This window comes from Cryptotermes secundus, unplaced genomic scaffold (assembly GCF_002891405.2).
Source record: "Cryptotermes secundus unplaced genomic scaffold, Csec_1.0 scaffold23, whole genome shotgun sequence".
Classification (NCBI taxonomy): Eukaryota; Metazoa; Arthropoda; class Insecta; order Blattodea; family Kalotermitidae; genus Cryptotermes; species Cryptotermes secundus.
The window spans coordinates 229,849-249,935 of NW_019732377.1; the positions used below are offsets into that span (position 1 = coordinate 229,849).

Below are 20,087 nucleotides of genomic sequence, written 5' to 3' on the forward strand. Positions count from 1 at the left end.
GTGTGTAACGGTGAACTGTAAACTTTTTAGATATGCAATAAGACTGTATTACCTTAGTTTCGAGATTCATTAGGTGTCAATAAATCCAATTATCGAACCCAGATCCTGTTTATGTGACGCACATTCCCTGCACGTGGCATTATTTTAAACTGAAGAGAAATTGTAAACAAAGTTGCATGAAGGACGGAAGTAAACGTGTAAAGGAATACATAATTGATTTGTTTTAATAAAAGAACGGAACAACATGTTAGTGAGCCTGGATTAGGCAGTGTGGTAATAAACCTGCAGAGCGGGGAGAGGGGTTTGGGTATAATCTGAAGGGCCGCTGTAACCCGCTTAACAGGACTTTGCCCACAACTCGAGCAAAGGCTCTTATTATTTTCGTGCCTTGTATTCATAACTAGCTCTTATTCAAATAGTACTGCCATGTTTTATTTTCCTTACAACAGGCCTCTTATGGGGCTGAAAATTATCTCAAGTGTCTGTATTACAGAGGATGAAGTTATTTTATCGTCAAAAATAGAGCGATATTTGCTTCATAAAGAACTCCAAGACTGCGCGAGACTTACATTCAAAGACAACAAAGAACAACGTAAAATTAAGAAATTGATTAAATTTGTAGTGGATAGAGGATAAATGAAGCTACCTAAAACAAATATTATAAAAGCACATATACCATATATGCTCCTCACGCTTTGTAATTTTGTATTAAAATGAAAATAATTGTGAATGATAATCATCAAAGGAAAACGACGTATGTACATCTACAAATTATTTCTGCTTGAGCATTCATTAAGAGCGCCTATTCCTAGATGTTTTAGCGGAGAATTTTACGTCGAATGGTCCTTTACACTCAGGAATAGGCCGCGCCATAGCTCAAGCGGTTAGTCGATGGCTTCCCACCGCGGCGGCCCGGGTTCGATCCCGGGTCTGGTCAAGTGGGATTTGTGGTGGACAAAGTGGCTCTGGGGCAGGTTTTCTCCGAGTACTTCGGTTTCCCCTGCCAATCTTCATTCCACCAATTGCTCCACAATCACCCTCACCTATCTTCTGGGGCTGGTACAATAGGCCAGAAGTGGCCGCAGTACAAGGGACTTAGTCCCACCCCACTAGCATTAAAAAAAGAAAGGAAATTACACTTAGGAATCAGACAAGCACTGCATTAATCGAAGAACCATTTTCATTCTTGGTTTTATAAAAGTTTGTGACCGACAATATATGCAGAACGTATTTCTCCGTTTGTGTAAATTTTCAAAACTGAAGAAGATTAATTCTGTTTACTCAAATTCACAACTAACATTTCAGACATACTAGTGCTTAGAGTATGTTCTCCTGTATTACAATGGGTGGTTACTGGAGTTTCGGAACAACATGGGTCTTCTTCGGTGGAAATCAGATATTGAGGAAGCAGAAGGATCGCCCTAAACGTTGGTAACTCTGTGTATCATCCCAGAAAATCATCCTCTAAATCTCCATCATGGCGGATAACTCAAATTTCTTAAGAATATTGGAGACTCCTGAAATTAAAACTTTCGACACTACACTGTATCTCCTTAGAATTATATTTTTACACCTTACTTCGAATTTCCACGATTGAAGCCAGCCTCTTGAACCTAGTCACTTTGAAAGAACGATCAAATCCAGTTGCGTTTTACCGTTTAAAACGGGCCTGATATAGGTTTCATATTTTCTGTAACCATATCCCTATCAAACAAAGACCAGTAAGTCATATACAAATCTTATTATTTTACAAAAATAAGAAAAGAGAAATTTTGACACAAGGTGGCAAAAGAATAAAATCACTAATCTGAGTGTTATTAAATATGTCAACTTAAAAAGTATATTTGTCTTGGCTTATATTATTATAAAGAACAAATCTAATAAAATAACTAAACAAAACCAAGAAACTGGTTAATAACTTTTCACACAACCCTGTCTTGAAAACATATGAAGACTCTCGTTTGAAAATTTTATCAAATATATCCCTCTATTAGAATTTCACCTGGGTATATTGCCTCTATAATTGTCAAAATACTTTCTTATGACGCCTTTCTACGTCTATTTTGTAATTCCTTGCTCGAGATTTAAGAAAAAACACTGGTTAAGGAAGTAGATACCGAAAGCTTAGATATGAAACACCTGAAAAGAAGATGAGTGTTGGAATATTTCCACAGACAGAAATTCGAGAATGCTTTGTACTCACGTCTGTCAATGAACCGAAAGTGGCCGAGGAACCCGGATGCGTTGCTGGTCTTGCGGTCGGTGTGGAACTCGAGCACGAGCCCCGGGCCCGAACTGTAGAGCACATGAGGTATGTCCGTGAACCCCCCACACAGCAGCCCTGACCAAGGAGTATATTCATTTACTTCAGGCCGTTCAAGATGGAGGAAAAGTTTCAAGAAGTCACCGCGCTCACAACTGAAACAGAAAAAAGAAAACAATTAAAAGATCTGAGTTTCTCACAGCGGGACTATGAAGACTACTGTCTTCTGGTATATTAATCTTTATACAGTGTCGCTGACTGTGCCTGTAGCGTATAAGATTGGCGTAGATATTCTAGATGGACGGGGTACGCTCTTCTGACACGTTCCAAATATAAACCGGTTAACACGAGTACCACATTTGGTTGAGGCATTTTTCTGCAAGCCGGAAGTTTGCGGGTCCGACTCCTGCTAAGTTCATTAGATTTTTCAATCGAGTTAATTCTTCCAGAGGTTGGATAGCTCAGTCGGTATAGCGACTGGCTAAGAGTTGGAAGACCGAGGGGTCGGAGTTAGAGTCCAGGTGGGGGAAATAATTTTCACTTCTCCATACCATCCAGACCGGCTCTGGGGCCAACCCAGCCTCCTATCCAATGGGTGCCTGGGGCTTCTTGCCGGGGGTAATGCGGCCGGGGCGTGAAGCTGACCATTCACCTCCAAGTGGTGTAGAGATCAAGAAAATGTGCGTCTATACATTCAATCTCTCACACGCCTTCATGACGTAGTGCTTAATTCATGAAGCAGAGGGACACTTTTCCCTTTCTGTTTACCTAACCCTTCCAGCCGCATTGTAGCCCAGAACAGAATTGAATAACAGGAATCTTCTTGGGGGTAAAGGGCTGTAGGTGAGTAAGGCTGATAATATTACCGCCAACTGTGGGCCGATGGCCTAGAAAATAAAGGAGCTTCGACGTCTCACAATACTATGGGCCTCCAAGGCCTGTTACAGGGATATATTTGTCTTTCGCCTTTTTAACACAGCAGCACATCTCATTTGATAATTTGCTTCAGCAAGAAAACAATTAATTTTACATCTGTACATAGATTTGGAAGAAACATACCAGCGGACAGCCGTTCACATATATCATGAAGTAATTCAGTTAAGCCTGCAGGCTGTGTAACATCTGATGATACTGAGGCTTCTGTTTGGAAACAGGGCCCAAAACAACCCTGCAGTCCACCAGCGACCGGAGGATAAAGAGGAGAAAAGTGTTCTGCTTAAGTTTGCACAAGATAAGCTTGTAGACCGAAATTGTGGCCGTCTCAATATGCCACCGTGTAGCCTGATAAGTGGGTGGGCTACGCCGATTCATAACCTAAAAACGGAAAAATTATGTATATACATATATATACTTACGCTTATAGAGGCCGCGCCATAGCTCAAGCGGTTAGTCGCTGGCTTCCCACCGCGGCGGCCCGGGTTCGATCCCGGGTCTGGTCAATTGGGATTTGTGGTGGACAAAGTGGCGCTGGGACAGGGTTTCTCCGAGTATCTCGGTTTCCCCTGCCAATCTTCATTCCTCCAATTGCTCCACAATCATTCTCACCTATCATCTGGGGCTGGTACAATAGGCCAGAAGTGGCCGCAGTACAAGGGACGTAGTCCCACCCCACTAGCAATAAAAAAAAGAACGCTTATAGATGTTTCCAGGATATTTAATTACATCTGCGTCTAATTATCCTACATAGTGTGAAACATACAAGACATGAGTGATATTTGGTATAGGAAAACAAATGGTATTGACTTAGTGTAATGACTTGAAAATAACGCTGAAAATTTCGTTGACTAAAAGTAACTGAAGTGGTTAGTAGGAAATGATTTCGAAGACATCCTTTTCGCTACAGTTTATTAAGCAATGGTTGCAATAGTACACTGAATAGAACACAGATAAACTTCCTATGCCCTTCAGGTACGCTCACACCACAAACTTGTTTCGTTTTATCTTAAAGTCTCTTCAATATCCTGTAAAATAACATTCCGTTTGAAACATATTGTGGCCTGTTTTTCCAAGGTTAAGTTCGTGTTTTATGCGATGGAAAGACATTTCTACCCCTCTGCACTGTCCCATGGTGCATAGAGACCTCATTGTTACACTGAGACTTCGGTAAAAATNTTACATTTTGGGGCCATAAATATATTAATATGTCAGTTTTATTTGATGTGAGTATTTCTGATTCCGCTTGGCATTCTGAGAGGGCAATATCCTCGGAACTTGAACTCTAGTGACCCCATCAATCAAATAATGTATTGTGCAAACACAGGAGCTATGACTGCTCTACAAATCCCATTTCCCTTCAGAGAATAAGACTATATATAATAATATATAATTCATTATATTCTGTTGTACCATCTTGTTACACAAAAGCAAAAACAGAAGACAGCATTTTCGTCTCCTAATAATTTTAACCCTAATGATGACCACTGACCGAGAGACCGCCGCCTGTCGTCGAAGTTAGTGTCAACTTTTACGGATCGAGGGTGTCACGTGGTCAGCTCAAAGGATCGTTAATTTCGGCTTTACTGACCGGAACCGCTATATCCTTGAAATAGCTCCTCAATTATCCTCACGAGGCTACGTGGACCACGTTCCAGACCCACTACTTCTCAGAAAATCTGATAGCGTCGGGAATCTAACCCGGGAATTCTGGATCTGTTGCCAGGAACTCTGACCACTAGAGCACAGAGGCGGTCAGTATAGTTCGCTTGCGGACTGCAGGCCACGGAGGTTGTTTTGTTTATTGTTTGATAATGGTCACATTGGCCGAAATATTACTGACGGACTTTTAAACTTTGAATAACTTCCAATAAGTTTTACAGAAAATGATATTGCACATGAGACTGTAAAAATAATTAAAACTAATATAATTCATTGTTTGAATAGTGCATTTTGCAATTTTAACCTCCTGCTAAACCCAAATAAGGAAGAAAACCTGTTACAAATTTTGATGTTGCTGTAAGTTCAGATTAGGTAAAGAGTGGAATATGATACTACTTTTTATGAAACAATCAAAGAGAGTGTAGTTTGCGAATGCCACGCTTCCTTGAGGGTATTGAATATTCTGTCACTATGGAGTAGCAGGAAAGATTGATTATTCAGCTGGATTACAACTCGGAATTCTAAAGACAATGTTTGAAGCGTTCCACAGGTCGAATGAGGTGCCATTCATAACTCGCTGGCAACTTAAGACCCCAGCGAATCCTTAGTAATCTGCTTATTCTCTTACTGCTGGAAATTTATGTGACGGGGGGAAACGTCACCGCCCTTGTCTGGATGATAGGAAGGGGAAAAATTTTACACAAAAATTCCACTGTAAACCATTCGGTGTAGCGGCTGGCTATGGGATGGACTGCCAAGTGGTCGGAGATCGAGTCCTGGTAGGATCAATTTTTCTCTCCCCTCCAAGACGTCCAGGCCAGCACTCGTGCCTACCCAGCCTCTTGTCGAAAGAGTACTGGGCTCTTATCCTGGGGGTAAATGCGGCCGGGGCATGAAGCTAGCCACTCCTCTCCAACTAGTGCCGAAAGCTAAGAATATGTAGATCTTTACATCCCCTCCCCGTACGTCTTCATGACCATTAGCATTACGGATAACTACTGGCCCATATTTATTTCAAGAAGTACAGAACTATATGCTGTGTCATAAACACGGGACTACCACGAAGCACTATTTTCTTTTAAAATAATCAGACTTCTCCGATGCATGTCCCGATAAGCATCAATCGGTACATAGTACTCGGAACGTTCTACTGGCCTCAAATATGACGTTCTTCATATTATAATATAATACTCATATTCTGAAAAACAGGTTTATTGGCTGTAACTATTTTCATCAATATTACAGATCGAAGCGAATTCGTCTATTTATTTTTGTTGTGCGAGGAACTGCTTGTATATCACAGTAGTTAAAGATGGTTTCTTAAGTCCATCCATCTCTAGGTAACATGTGGAATTGCTAAATTTGTTTCAAATATATACAAACTTATAATTCCTCCATCGCTTAAAACTGTATAATGAAGGCGGTTCCCACAGTGAAATTTTCACGAGGCTCAAGCATACGGGAAACATGGAGATAAAGCTGAGCATATCTTTAACTTGGTGTCAGACGAAAGTGCGTGTTCAGCTCCGTACTTTGGCAAAGCAATGTCAGGACATAATCAATTACGTGATATAAAGAAGCCAACGTAACTTCAGATTCTATCTACAACAATTCCCAAGTGATGGACTGTGTAACCGCCACCAAATTTTCAGACATTTAAAAATGAAATGACATTTGAAATACAGCAGAAATATGAGGTTATTACCCAGAAGATTTAAAGCGAAGAAAAATGAACTGGAACTTAATGGTGGGCCAACTATTTGTTACATTATATTATACACTTAATTGTAATACATATTACCAACTTGAGGCAAAATTTCTGTTATATAATATGACACGTTGCACTAGTATGGATACGTATTAGTAATTTAATGTTTAGATGTATTCCATATATTAACTACCTGCTGATGGTCCTATGTGACCGAAACATGTAGCAAAATAGTGGTTTAATTGTAAATATTAAAAGCTAGTATACATTTGTTGTGACGGTTTGACATAACTACTATATATATATTTGTTATATCCTTGCAAATTTTTAATCTTTTAAATATCAAGCCAGAGAAAAATACAGATCAGAAACATTTTGTTTCATCAGTTTCTCACAGGCGCCGTATATATATATATAATTCAATTTTCATTCTCAGAGGAGTCTCGAAAATACATAAAGAAATTGTCTGTCTTCGAAACCTTAATTCGGAGAGCAAAGTCGAACAGGAAGAGTGTGTTCCTTCTTTCTCGTGTATTCCACAGAACACCAAAAGTTTCTGAAGTTGCAAAGCTATCTATAGAATGCACGCACGTGTATCCGCAAGAAAATAATCTGAATTATGAGGAATAAAAACAGGAAACCTAAACGTTGGTTTTACTTCTCTCTTCCTTAAAACATGAGAACTCCTTTAAGATGTGACAATGTAAAATTCGCAGCGTGCAACACGAAATAATAAGAAAGAGCAAAAACTGTCTAGCTCTACCCTCAAATTCCACGAATTTTGGCTGCCTAAAAGATATTGGGAAGCTGAAAATATTTCCACAAGAGATTATCTTCAACTCCACAATCGGACAATGTAAGAGATGAAGAAAGCAGTCTTCTGGGATTTGGCACCGTGTATATGTGGTGTTAACCGACGTTTCGGAGGAACGTATCGTTTCTTCAGGGTAGAAAAATCAGCATGAGCAGGTGGCTGCAGGCGATACGTTCCTTCAAAACGTCGTTTCACACAAGATCTACACGGCGCCACATCCCAGAAAACGGCACTCTTCCTAGTCACCGCTGTGAAAGTCTCAAATCTTACAGTAGGAATATACATTGTTCATCCCACCGGTAGCGTAGTTTGTTGAGGCGCTATGCCACAAGCCGGAAGGTCGCGGGTTCGATTCACAATAAGGTGGATTTCTCAATTGACCTAATCATTCCAGCCGCACTATGGCCCTGGGGTCGACTCAGCCTCTAACAGAAATGAGCACCAGGTATCTTCCTGGGGGGTAAAGTGCGACCTGCCGGTGAGTAAGGCTGACATCCTTACCGCCATCTGTGAGCCAATTATCTTGAGAAAAATGGGAGCCTCGACATGTTGCAACACTATGGGCTTTCACGGCCTGTTACAGGGATAGGTTTACCTTACCTTACCCTTTTATTATTATTAAATTAATGCGTGCACATTATTAACAAAGTGCATTCTCCTTTATGATGAACACTCTTATGCATGCACGTCAAATTAAATATCAGAGTTCATGCTACAGATTATATGTACAATTTAATCAGAAATAATGGAGTTATTTCGAAATATTCTACAATACACGTACATATGAATTATCTGAACACTAAAAGCTAAAATGATGTAGAATTATATAACATGAACCTCAGATGTTAGTTCGTGGGATGTACTCGAATTGCTAGCAATCGCGGGCTGCGGGAGAAGTTTACCAGTACAAACTGTGGTTCCAGCACTTTCTGAGATATAATAACAACAATGCAAGAGACACGTTTCCTCTAAAGAAAAAAGAAAAAACAAACTCCGTGGTTTCAGTCCACAAGCGAACTATACCGACCGAGCGACTGACGCTTGTCGGTGAAGTTAGTGACAACTTTTGGTCCAGTGGTTAGAGTTCCTGCCTACCGATCTAGAAGTCTAGGTTCAATTCCCGGCGCTACCAAATTTTCTGAGAAGTACTGGTTCTGGAAAGGGGTCCACTCAGCCTCGTGAGGATAATTGAGGAGCTATTTTAAGAAAGTAGCGGCTCCGGTCTAGAAAACTGAAATTAACGGCCTTGGGGATTCGCTGCGCTGACCACGCGACACCCTCTATCCGCTAATGTTCCTGTAATGAATTCTAAAATAAATAAATTACATTTTGTATGCGGAAATGACATTTATTTTGGAACCACTGAAGTGTCACGACTCATAACAACGCTTTCAGACTAGTTTACCTTCTTACCACTTCCTTCATTTCAACTGCTGCCAGTCTTTTCGAAAAGATCTGATCTAACCTTCAACTTCGGAAAGGCAACTTAATTCCTTGGACGACGAGGTCGCTGGATTTATTTTATCTGTGAGGATTTGTCAAGTCAGAGACTTTACTCTCCTTTCGGATCCTGCAGACAGGACGATAACGGAATAAAAGGCAGCTGCACTTGCTTCTAGAGAAATGCATTTACGACGTGAATTATTAAATTGCTTCTGGGAAGGTAATAGTATTATAGGCCTGAGGTGCTGCTTGCTATTTGTGCTCAGAACTACAAATTTGCTTTTTGAGGGGGAAAAAGAAAAACAGCGCTTAATATTTTTAAGAAAACAAGGTGCAGCATTCACGAAATATTGTTTTTCATCGTTTGAATATTCAGGCAACAGATATTGTATAGCCGGTCACACTGATCGCGCGGTCTAAAGCAGGAACTGTTTTCGCTCGCTCGAACACTGGGATCGTGGGCTCGAATTCGACTCAAGGTATGGATGTCTGTTTGCGTTTATACTTTGTTTATGTTATCCTGTGTAGGTAGCGGCCTTACGACGAGCTGATCCCCTGTCCAAGGAGCCCCACCGACTTTATTATGATTAAGAAACTGAATTGAAACAAAACGTTTCACGGATGAGAGAGGGAAACATCCTCTATTATTCAGTAGAGTACAAATTTTGATTCGTCAGAAGATTTAATGATGAAGCTGAGAGCTCAATGAAAACGCAACATTAGAAGAGCTATGGTACAGAAAGCAAAACTATTTCGGGGATTGCAACTTCTTAATTGAACTTCTATGAAGAAGTATGATTCTTTGCAATAACTGAGAGTGTTTGTATGATGGATTCGAATTTGACAAGACTGTATGCCCCTCTACAGCACATTCACGCTTCGAAGTGAATACTAAGTAGTTTTTCAGAATTCAATTCGATGCTAGTGAACTCTGATGTTCTGCACTTTGTACATTTATGAAAGTGTTTTAGTATTATGCTTTCGCACACAGTTTATATTTTAATGGTTAAAATATAGTAGAGAAAACTTTATTATAGATTTTTTAAATTAGATTCCATAAAATTAACACTATTTATTGTGTTCGTTTTTATACAAAGTAATAAATATATAAATCTCACAGATGAATAACAGAGGGTAAAGTATGGGCACCAGAGAAGTTGATGCTTATTTAGACCAGTGTCATAAATGCATACACTTTACTTCCTTGAGACATTATAAAAGAAAAGAAGCTCAATATATTGGCCTATGCGTAATTACATATGTTAGTACAAATTCTGAATAATACGAAGAAAGAACATCTAAGGACGATATCTACAAACTTATTACACACCATAGAGGGACAGATATAAATCGCTGATTTAAATAGTGTAATGAGAAATTCATAAGCAACATTCAATGCTTTCGTCATCAGACGTAAAATATCATAGAAGCCATGGCAGGAGACTGAAATATTTTAGTCGCTTCTCTGTTCAGTAATTTTGATGTGGGTTATATTTATTTGAGTACAAAAAGCAAAAATGTCCCGCACATATAGAAACATACAAGTCTGATCAAGAAGGATATCATATCACTCTCCTGTACAAGGAACAGGGCTGATGAAGTATGCTTCAAAGCGACTGGGGAAATAACCTAAAACTCAACGTCTGGACAATTTACAAACTCCAGAAAAGTGTTTTACGGTTTTTACAACAGAGTATGTTGCTGTTAAAAAATGACTTAATAAAAATTGAAAGTTTGCACGAGTGTGACTGGGCAAGGAAACACGTTACAAATAGTGTTTCGCAAAGTAAGGTTTCATTATTTGCCCACATGGTGACCTTACTTTCGCTTTCGAATGAGGCTACGAGTAAAAGCCATTTGTGGGAGAGCAAACAGAACGAGCACTTCTAAGTAATTTTTTTTACTCTTCTCTTGTAAGCCATTTCCGAAGCACGCAGCAAGCTCTTCCTTGAACTTTCTAACTAATGCCAGAATACAGTGCAACTGACAACGGAAGCTTGTTTCCTAGTGCACACGAACAGTAGAGCAGTAACAAATACACCCCATTTTCTTGTATATAAGTGAAAATGATACGGCTTTCTTGCAGAAATAAGTCATTCTATATAATATTCATATTAGTTTTAAGGGGGGAAAGTAACATTTAAATTGTGCTTAATGACAAGCCTATCTTCTTAACCACCATTATTCTCTCGGACTGTAGAAGAAACTCACGTCACTAGGCTGTATTCTATCACCCTTAATTAATTTCACTCCATCAAAAAAGTACCTTATTACGGACAAAGAATTACGTAATTTTTCAAGTTCTATTTCGCTGTGTTAAAATAATACTCTTCGTTTCAGTAACAGCTTCAGCCAACATTTTTGTACGAGTTTCCTTTGTTCTTTTCTAGAAGAGTAGGAAAATCAGTTCCTTACATATCCCTCCGCCTGTTGGCAAATAAAACCACCCAGACCACCTGACCGATATGAATGAAACTCCGTTCTGCACTCCTGCACTACATGGTTCATAGTTATTTTAATATTAGCTTAGATGGGTTCATTTCTAGGGCTCACTTCACTGGCGGAAACGAATAAATGTCGAGGTATGTGTTTTGAGTATTATAAAAAAATGTAAAATTGTCCCTGTAACAGTCCGTGAAGACCCATAGGGTTGTGAGATGTTGAGGCTCTCATATTTTCTAGACAATCGGCTCATAGTTGGCGATGAGGTTGTCAGCCTTACGTTCCGACCGCCCTTTACCACGGCAGGAAGATTCCTGGTGCTTATTTCTGTTAGAGGCTGAGTGGACCCAAGGGCCATAGTGCGGCTGGAAGGATTAGGTCAATTGAAAAATTCAAAGACCTCATTGGGAATCGAACCCGCTATCTTCCGGCTTGTAGTGTAGTGCCTCCACCAACTATGTTATCGCGTGTCTGTTTTGAATATTGTGTCAGGCATTGAAGAAACATAATATACGATGTAAGATTTGAGGCTTTCACGGCGGTGACTATGAAGAAAGCAGTCTTCTGGGATTTGGCACCGTGTATATGTGGTGTTAACCGACGTTTCGGAGGNCGATATTTGCACTATAGATCTACTAATAATATATCACAATTAGACAGCTTTAATCACTTGAATTCAGTAAAACAATACGTTATATTACAAATATACACTATTTCTAGCATATGTGATCTTATTTTGCTGCCTAATTACTCCGGAGATAATTATATTCAATGAACATAATAAGGATCAATAAAATACAGATGCCATGTTTACACGCCGACAAGATTCGTACGAAGCAGATTTTAAAAAACTCACTTGTGTCATAAGAAAGCATTATGTATATGTTGTGAACAGTTTGTAAAAACTCCAGCGTCAACCTAAACCAATCAGATGTTCATACACTGCATATACTTAAGACCAGACAGATACCGCGCGTAAACTAAACGAGCTTTTTTAAATGGGCCTTTTAAGGAGTAATTTTTCCTCTCTTCTAGTTTCATTCTCTTTGTTTATTATTTCTGTATGTGATGGTCCTTTATTTAATAAGGAAAATTACCCGTACATAGATCTTCATTTATGTTATATACACAAAAATCTCTTAATCAATCTATGAATCAGTTGGGAACATTTCTGACTTGACATACATGTACATACATGACGATGTCAATGTCAACAGAAGCACATTTCAGAACATTAGTTCTCATCTGTGAAGATAACAGTGGAAGGCATTTACTGTCCTCGATAGAGTAAACACGGAGTTCGTAGATTCGAATCACATGTTACATGATGGTACGGTTGTATGGTTCTCTGTGCTGGTGTATTCTTCTTTAAGTTGATAACTTAAGATTGGCCGATCCCCCATCCTAGGATTCCTGTAAAGGTCAGTATGATTCACAGTTTCAAATGTTAAATCAGTACAGGAATAGGCCACAGGATTTAATACGCAAGGAAGAGGGCGTTCTTATCTGGAAACTGAGAGACCTAAGCAACGTTGCTCTTCACACGCCTGAGAATTTCTAAAATTACCTTCGGAATGCTTTGACTGCAGATCTAACCTAAGTGACTTCACCCTTTGCTCCTCTCACACCTTGGAACAGGGGACAAACCACAGAACATTTCCCTGAGTGAGAGGTGGCGCTGCGTTGTCGGTTCCTCGCGCTCATTAGTCACAGTCTCTCGAGACTTCTCACGTTCCTCCCCACGGCATGACTACGCAAGCAATACCAGTCTACAAGACTAGTGACTCGATCGGAACTCTCTCAGTGCTAGACATGAATCGCAATGGGGCAACCTCTTCTTGCAGAGGGATGTCGAGATGTCGAGATAGAATCGATATCAAACAGCATCCCATGCAGCAGCACTTAGTTTGTGACGTGGGATGTCATGAACCGCTGCCACTACAATCCCCTTAAAACTGCCTAATCTCACCACTTAGAACCAAATATGTTCTCGTCATTTCACTGTATGTGAACTCCGGCATAAAGTTTCTTGACCAAACGGCTTATTCTCTCATCTTACTCCACTCCCACATATCTTAGTCTCTGAAGCATTAAAAGAAGTTCTGATGAAACTCTGAGAAGATCATTCCTACGTCAGTCATGGAAAACCCACACGGCAGCAGACATTTCATAGCTTAGCAATAATTCATGATCACCATGCAAAAATTTCAACGTAAATATATATTTTCAGCAATTATATGATCATATATTTGGATTTCAAAGAGTAGAAATAGATAAGTTTTGAACTCAGGTAACTTTTGGATATTCTCCAGCGACAAAAATGAAGAATTAATGTGGCTTTGTGGTACTAATGAGCTTAGTTCGTACTGCATTGTTACATATTTCAGAACCATATGCATTAAGTTTGCCTCCATCTATAGTTTTATAATATTTTACAACGTTAGTTTTTTTCTTTATTACTTTGGAGTGAGATGGGCTGAACATGTAACAAGCATAAAAATCATGATAATGGCAAAAAATTCTAATCTATTATCATCATCATAATTACTGTCATTAACATCAACATTGTCATGAATCGACGTTATATAGTCAGAGATACTAATAGAAACCTAATATAAATCGCAAATATGAACGGATATAAAAATCGGTTTCGGTGAATCCATGATAGATTATTCAGAAATTTCGAATATACTCGTATTTTCGTCAAATACGTAGCCTAGTCATTGCAGTAACAGCCAACAGGCAGGAGTAAGAGAAGTGTTAGTGGTATTAGCAAGATTGAAATAATAAGAAAATAATAATATTAGTTGTGGTGATTGTGGTGATGGCATCAGGAGCAGAGGCAGTAGTGACAATCCGTTTCCTTATTTTATGTGCTAACTCAAGAGCTGCAGGAGCCCATTACAGCCAGACAAATCGAAATGGGAGGAAACAATACTGAGATGAGCAAAAACACAAAACACAAATTATTCTACTGCTTAGTTGGTGCAGGACAAGAGAAAATCTGTACAGAACTATAAGGTTTATTTTGGAATCTATCCATCGGAGACTGGATCTTCCTCCGTCTTCAGGTGGATGGGGATGATTTTTAAAGAATATTTTCTTATCCGGTATAGAAAATACGAGAAGGAATCACAAAACTGATAGATCGAATATCACTCGTATGAACATGTTACAGGCAATAGCGGAGAGGGAATGCTTTAATAGAGACAGAAAATGTGACTGTTATTGTAACCGATAATATGCGGTTAGTCGCTGGCTTCTCACCCGGGTTCGATCCCGGGTCTGGTCAAGTGGGATTTGTGGTGGACAAAGTGGCGTTGGGGCGGGTTTTCTCCGAGTACTTCGGTTTTCCCTGCCAATCTTCATTCCACCAAATTATCCATCACCATATTCACACGGGGCGGGCTACGATAGGCTAATCAGTGGCCGCCGTGCCGAGTGGACCCAGTTGGACTCCCCCCCCACTAAGCGAATTAAAAAAACATCTGTTGAAAACACAGAACATACACGTATAATGCCAGTATGGCGACTATTTGATTGCACACAATGCGCTGAAAATATACGTTTCTGGATCTCGACTGAACACTCGTTTATTTCAGACGCTGGAAAGGACCGCTGATGGAACGGAAAGCTTGGTCTGCCTCTCACATGAAGTATGCACAAAGGGATTGCACTTCATGCTCAGTGTACATTGTGAGAGGCCGTCTCATTCAGGGAAAGTGTAATGTGGAAGAATAAGAATCACATTTCCTCTACTTCTCCACCAAGTTTGCAAGTTCAGGTATGAAATGGAGAAGGACTAGTATGAAAATATATTGACTCTCAATATACGTAACTTTCGTTCACAGAAGTAATTTTACAGAAAGTTTTCATGTACTGAATATCAGATATATTTGTGCTACAAATCTGCCTGCAAGTCACGCATGGCCTGACATTCAGGAAACTTTAGGCAATGAGTGAGTCACAGTCAGAAGTTGAATACGATGAAGATATTGGATTGAACGGCGAATTTGACAAGTTTCTTTGATGTATGCAACAGTGTCCTAGCATAAGAATTATAGCTACAATTCTCGTGGAAAAGAACTCCGGATTCATAAAAACTGTTTTTATTTGTGGTACAGTATTATGAAACGTCGCAATAAATTTTGTCGATTTACATGTTCGTCTCTAGCAAGATCCAAGTTTGATACTTATAAGTAATTAAGTAAGTAAGTAAAGGTATCCATGTAACAGGTCGTGGAGGCCCATAAGTTTGTGAGATATTGAGGTTCCCACATTATCTACGCACTTGGTTCATAGATGGCGGTAAGGTTGTTAGCCTTACGCGTCGGCCACCTTTACCCCCAAGAATATTCTAAGAATACTCCTGGTGCTCATTTCTTTTAGAGACTGAGGCGACCCCAGAGCCATAGTGAGGCCGGAAGGTTTAGGTGAATTGAAAAAAATTCAACTCATTGGGATTCGATCCCGCGATCTTTCGGCTTGTAGCATAGTGCCTTAACCAACTACGCTACAGCGCGCCCACCTATAATGATCTAAATTTATCTGTGTGGCTTTGCATGTAATTAGGGCAAAGTCTTGTCTAATTCTTTTACGCGTGATAAGATGAGAATTTTAAAATATGAATGGATATTTGGAAATTTGTGTATGTATAGGGTCAAATCTATTATAATTAATAATATATAAACTATTTTGAAATAAAAATAGAGAGTGTAGTATCGAAAGAGTATAGTATCGAAAAAAACCTTGTCTTGTATTATATTCAGTGTACAAGGTGTGTCCCAAAAGTCATGAAATATATATATTTTAAATTTATTGACGATATCGGTACAAAGTGTTAATATTCTTCAAAGTACTGTCCATGAACATCTACACATTTTTTCCCACCGACTCTCCCATGCCCGGGTCTCGGGCATGGGTCTCGGTCTCGGTCTCGACGGGAACCTCATTTAAAGCTGTTGCCACGGCCGCTTGGATAGCCTGAATGCGTCCTTTGAGTGCAGTCTTGACCCTCGGGAACAAAAAGAAGTCGGCCGGAGCTAGGTCGGGGCTGTAGGGTGGCTGCGGCAGCGTTGCCCCGTGGTGCTTCGCCAGGAACTCACGGACGAGCAGAGACGTGTGGCTGGGCGCATTGTCATGATGCAGCCGCCAGTTAGCGGCGATGTCTTTCCGCACGCGGATGATCCTTTTCCTTAATCTTTCTAGAATATCCACGCAGTAGGGAGCGTTGACGGTCTGTCCTTGGGGTAAAAACTCTTTGTGGACCACACCCTTGGCGTCGAAAAAGACGATGAGCATTGTTTTCACTTTGGATTTGCTCATCTTCGCCTTCTTCGGTTTCGGGGAAGCCGAGGTGTGCCATTCAGCACTCTGGCGCTTCGTTTCTGGGTCGTACTCAAATGTCCACGTTTCATCACCGGTAATAACACAGTCTAAATAATGAGGTTCAATTTCCACACGTTCCTTCAATTCACTCGCGATCAACACTCGATTGGCCTTTTGCTCGTCCGTCAACAATTTGGGGACCAGCTTGGCGCACACCTTTCGCATGTTCAATTCGTCCATAACGATGCGATGCACAACGGTTTTTGGAATGTTCAGAGTGTCGGCTAACAACCGGAGAGTCCTTTGACGGTCAGTATTCAACAAATCACGCACACGAGCCACATTTTTATCGGTTTGGCTTGTTGGTGGCCGTCGAGAGCGGGGGTCATCTTCCACTCCTTCTTGGCCCTCCTTAAACTTCTTCACCCACTTTGTAACATGCACATGTGATAGAGCAGACTCCCCGTAGGCTTGCTTAAGCAGTTCGTGAGTTTCGGCAGCTTTTTTGTTGAGCTTTGTGCAGAACTTGACCGCCTAACGTTGTTCGAAAGAACCCGCCATCGCGCGTCGTGACGTGGTCACAAAACACAGGTGCACTAAATCAGCGATACTGACGCCTCCGATGCTCGAGCAGACTGACCTTGGGCGCGCTGTGAAGCTAAAGGCCTCCCCCCCTAACCCAACCGGTTCCAGTGCGCTCCGACCAGTAGGAGCGCGGGAAAGAAATATATTTCATGAATTTTGGGATACACCTTGTATATTACAATGACCGGGGGTAACTCAGTCAGCATAGCCACTTGGCTATTGGCTGGACGACCGAGGAATAAGGGCAGGGAAAAACTTTTCTGTTCTGCATAATGATCAGATCCACTCTGGGACCAACCCAGCCTCATATAATGGATACCGGGAGATTCAGTATTTTCTTGATGATAATCGGCTGGGGCATGAAGCTGGCCATTCAGTTCCATCGAGTGCCGAGGTAAAGAATGGTGGAGCTATACCTCCACTGCCACATACGTATTCGTGGAGTGATATTTAATTAGTTAAGTTCAGGAATAAATTTACATTTAACAATTACATGTAATTTTGGGTTGAAGAGTTATTTTTTTTGGACCAAAGAGAAAAGAAAGAGCAAAACCACGATGATGTTAGCCGTTTGTAGGTTCTGTGAGCAACAATGAAATAGTAATACAGTTTTGGTACTGATAATAAACAGGTGCAATACATGAAAAGAAGCCGACGAAGAAGGGTGAAAATGAATTTATATGCAATATAAGGGTTGTTCTGTGTCACGTAAGCCTTTATCGCTATAATTATCAGTGAACTGGAAGGAAGATGTGAGCAATGCGGTAAATTTGAGCAGGATAATGACGGAACGGCCTTCTTAAACACCCACAAAAGCGTTGGGCTCTCCGTCCGTGTGTACTATGAAGCGTGGACGGTGGAGTACACAGATGAGATTAACGGTAGGTTCAAACCTCCCTGACCCAAGGCGTCGGACAGAGAGGGACGCAGCCTTTGTATTTACCTATCGTAAATAAAACATGTGCTTAAAATTGATGAAATCTAACATAAAAAGTCACTCTCAAAATATAAATATTTAAATGTTATGGTGTATAGACCAGTTGCCAAGCGGTGACTCTGTAAAGAGCGGCTGTTCCTATGTAGTGCCCGCAGTATGCGCGTGCGCGATGAAGTAATGTATCCATAGAAGAATTGCTGCAAGCGGCGTTTTCTGTGAGTCCCCTCCGAGGCTATATGACTCGACCGACAGAGTTCAGTTCAGCGAGTGAGTGCAGTACTGTTGACGCAGTTCATTGGAGAAGTATACAGATGTCGAGGGTTATGAGTCAGCAGTTAGCAGTTGTGAGACAGACCCGTCGGAGGTCATTTCAGACGATAGCTCCTGCGGGAGATGTGGGCGGCAGAGGAGCCCCCCCCCCCNTTAGTTGTGAGACAGTCGTCAGCCTTTGAGGACGTGAACACGGAAGCTGAGGAAACTACGGTTTTAGGAAACGTTACCAGACAACCTGTGAAGACACAGCAGACTGAGGAGTCTTAGTGCGTGCTGTACAGAATTGCAGAGTGTAAGAATTAGCGATGCCGCTATATTGCTGCTACATGTGGCTACGAGTTGAATGTTTAAGGTGTCAATAAATCCGATCATCCAATCCAAAGGCCCCTTCATACTAACGTACAATCGTAACTCGTTACAATATGGATATGATATTCCCTGTTTTTCTATAATTATGAGCAGGGCTCCGATTTTGATGATATAATCTGGAAATTTCCAACATAATCTGATGGAATATAACGCCACCTGTTTTGGCACATAGGTACCAGCCCATAATATGTAAGCCTACTTTTCTCAGTCTGTGCGGATGAAATGTTAATTTCACAAATATATTTTACTTTAATTTTTATGTATTATTTATTTGAACGTCTTAAAGAAGCCACTTATGCATTCTTTGTATTACTGTATGAAGCGACAGAAGAACGCATGTGGATCTTCATGTAAAGTGTCCGTTACATTTGTCTGATCTTAATAAACGAGGACTATATATTTCTTTCTTGGGGTGGGATGAGACTGAGGCACTTGGTGCTTCGGCCACTAATTGGCTTATTGTACCAGTCCCAGATGATAAATGATGAGTGTGAAGTAGTTGGTGGAATGAGGAGGAGAAACCGAAGTACTTGGAGAAAACCTACCCCCAGGGTCACTTTGTCCACCACAAATTACGTGTTGCCTGACCTTGGCTCGAAACCGGGCCGCCGCGGTGGGAAGTCAGCGACTAATCTCCTGAGCTATGGCATAGCCTACAACTGGGAATATTCTAACAATTATTAGTAAAACTCACCAATATAAATTTAATGAAAATATTTTGAAGGATTTCCAGGAAATTATATGAGGATGTCCCGCAAAAAGATGGGCAGAGAGATATGATGAAATTAACAGGCGTATTCTTGCAACGCTTCTTTTCGAAGAAATCACTATTTCGCAAGATATGACTGTTTTGTAGTCAAAGGACGAAAAGCTGTATTCCGGGAATGCAAGCTTCGCCAATGAAAACGCAAATAACAGATCATAAATAAGAGGATAATATTCAGTAACAGTTGTTAAATCATATACAATATAACGAAACAAATTTTGTGATGGTATTGCGTGGTATTTTTGTCTCATTAAAATGTAGTGGAGCTGTTTTTTCAGCGATCTTTACTTAAATTCAAGTTATATTACATGCGGATTAAGTTATGTACTCCACAAAAAGAAATTAGAAATTAATGACCATATTTCTGTCTAATATTTCCATTTCACAAACGTACAGGAATAATAATATCACATCATTGTTGTGGTCTTGATTCATGCGCTCCTAATTATGACAGCGCCGGTCACGGTAGCCGAGCGGTCTAAGGCATATACTGTTTTCGCTCGCTCGGAAGCCGGGATTGTGGGTTCGAATCCGAAACAAGGCATGCATGTTTGGTGTATGTAT

The 20,087-nt window shown here is 40.5% G+C and overlaps 1 protein-coding gene across 1 annotated transcript in view; it reads right to left on the reverse strand.

Moving 5' to 3' along the window:
- The window catches only part of LOC111867557 (cubilin-like), a gene marked incomplete at its 3' end in the record, with an annotated part of 638,701 nt that overhangs the window by 168,114 nt on the left and 450,500 nt on the right, over nucleotides 1-20,087 (reverse strand). Inside the window, exon 4 of the mRNA XM_023857538.1 lies at nucleotides 2,204-2,418. Coding sequence (XP_023713306.1) covers nucleotides 2,204-2,418 — 215 coding nt within the window. The remainder of the gene's footprint in view (nucleotides 1-2,203; nucleotides 2,419-20,087) is intronic.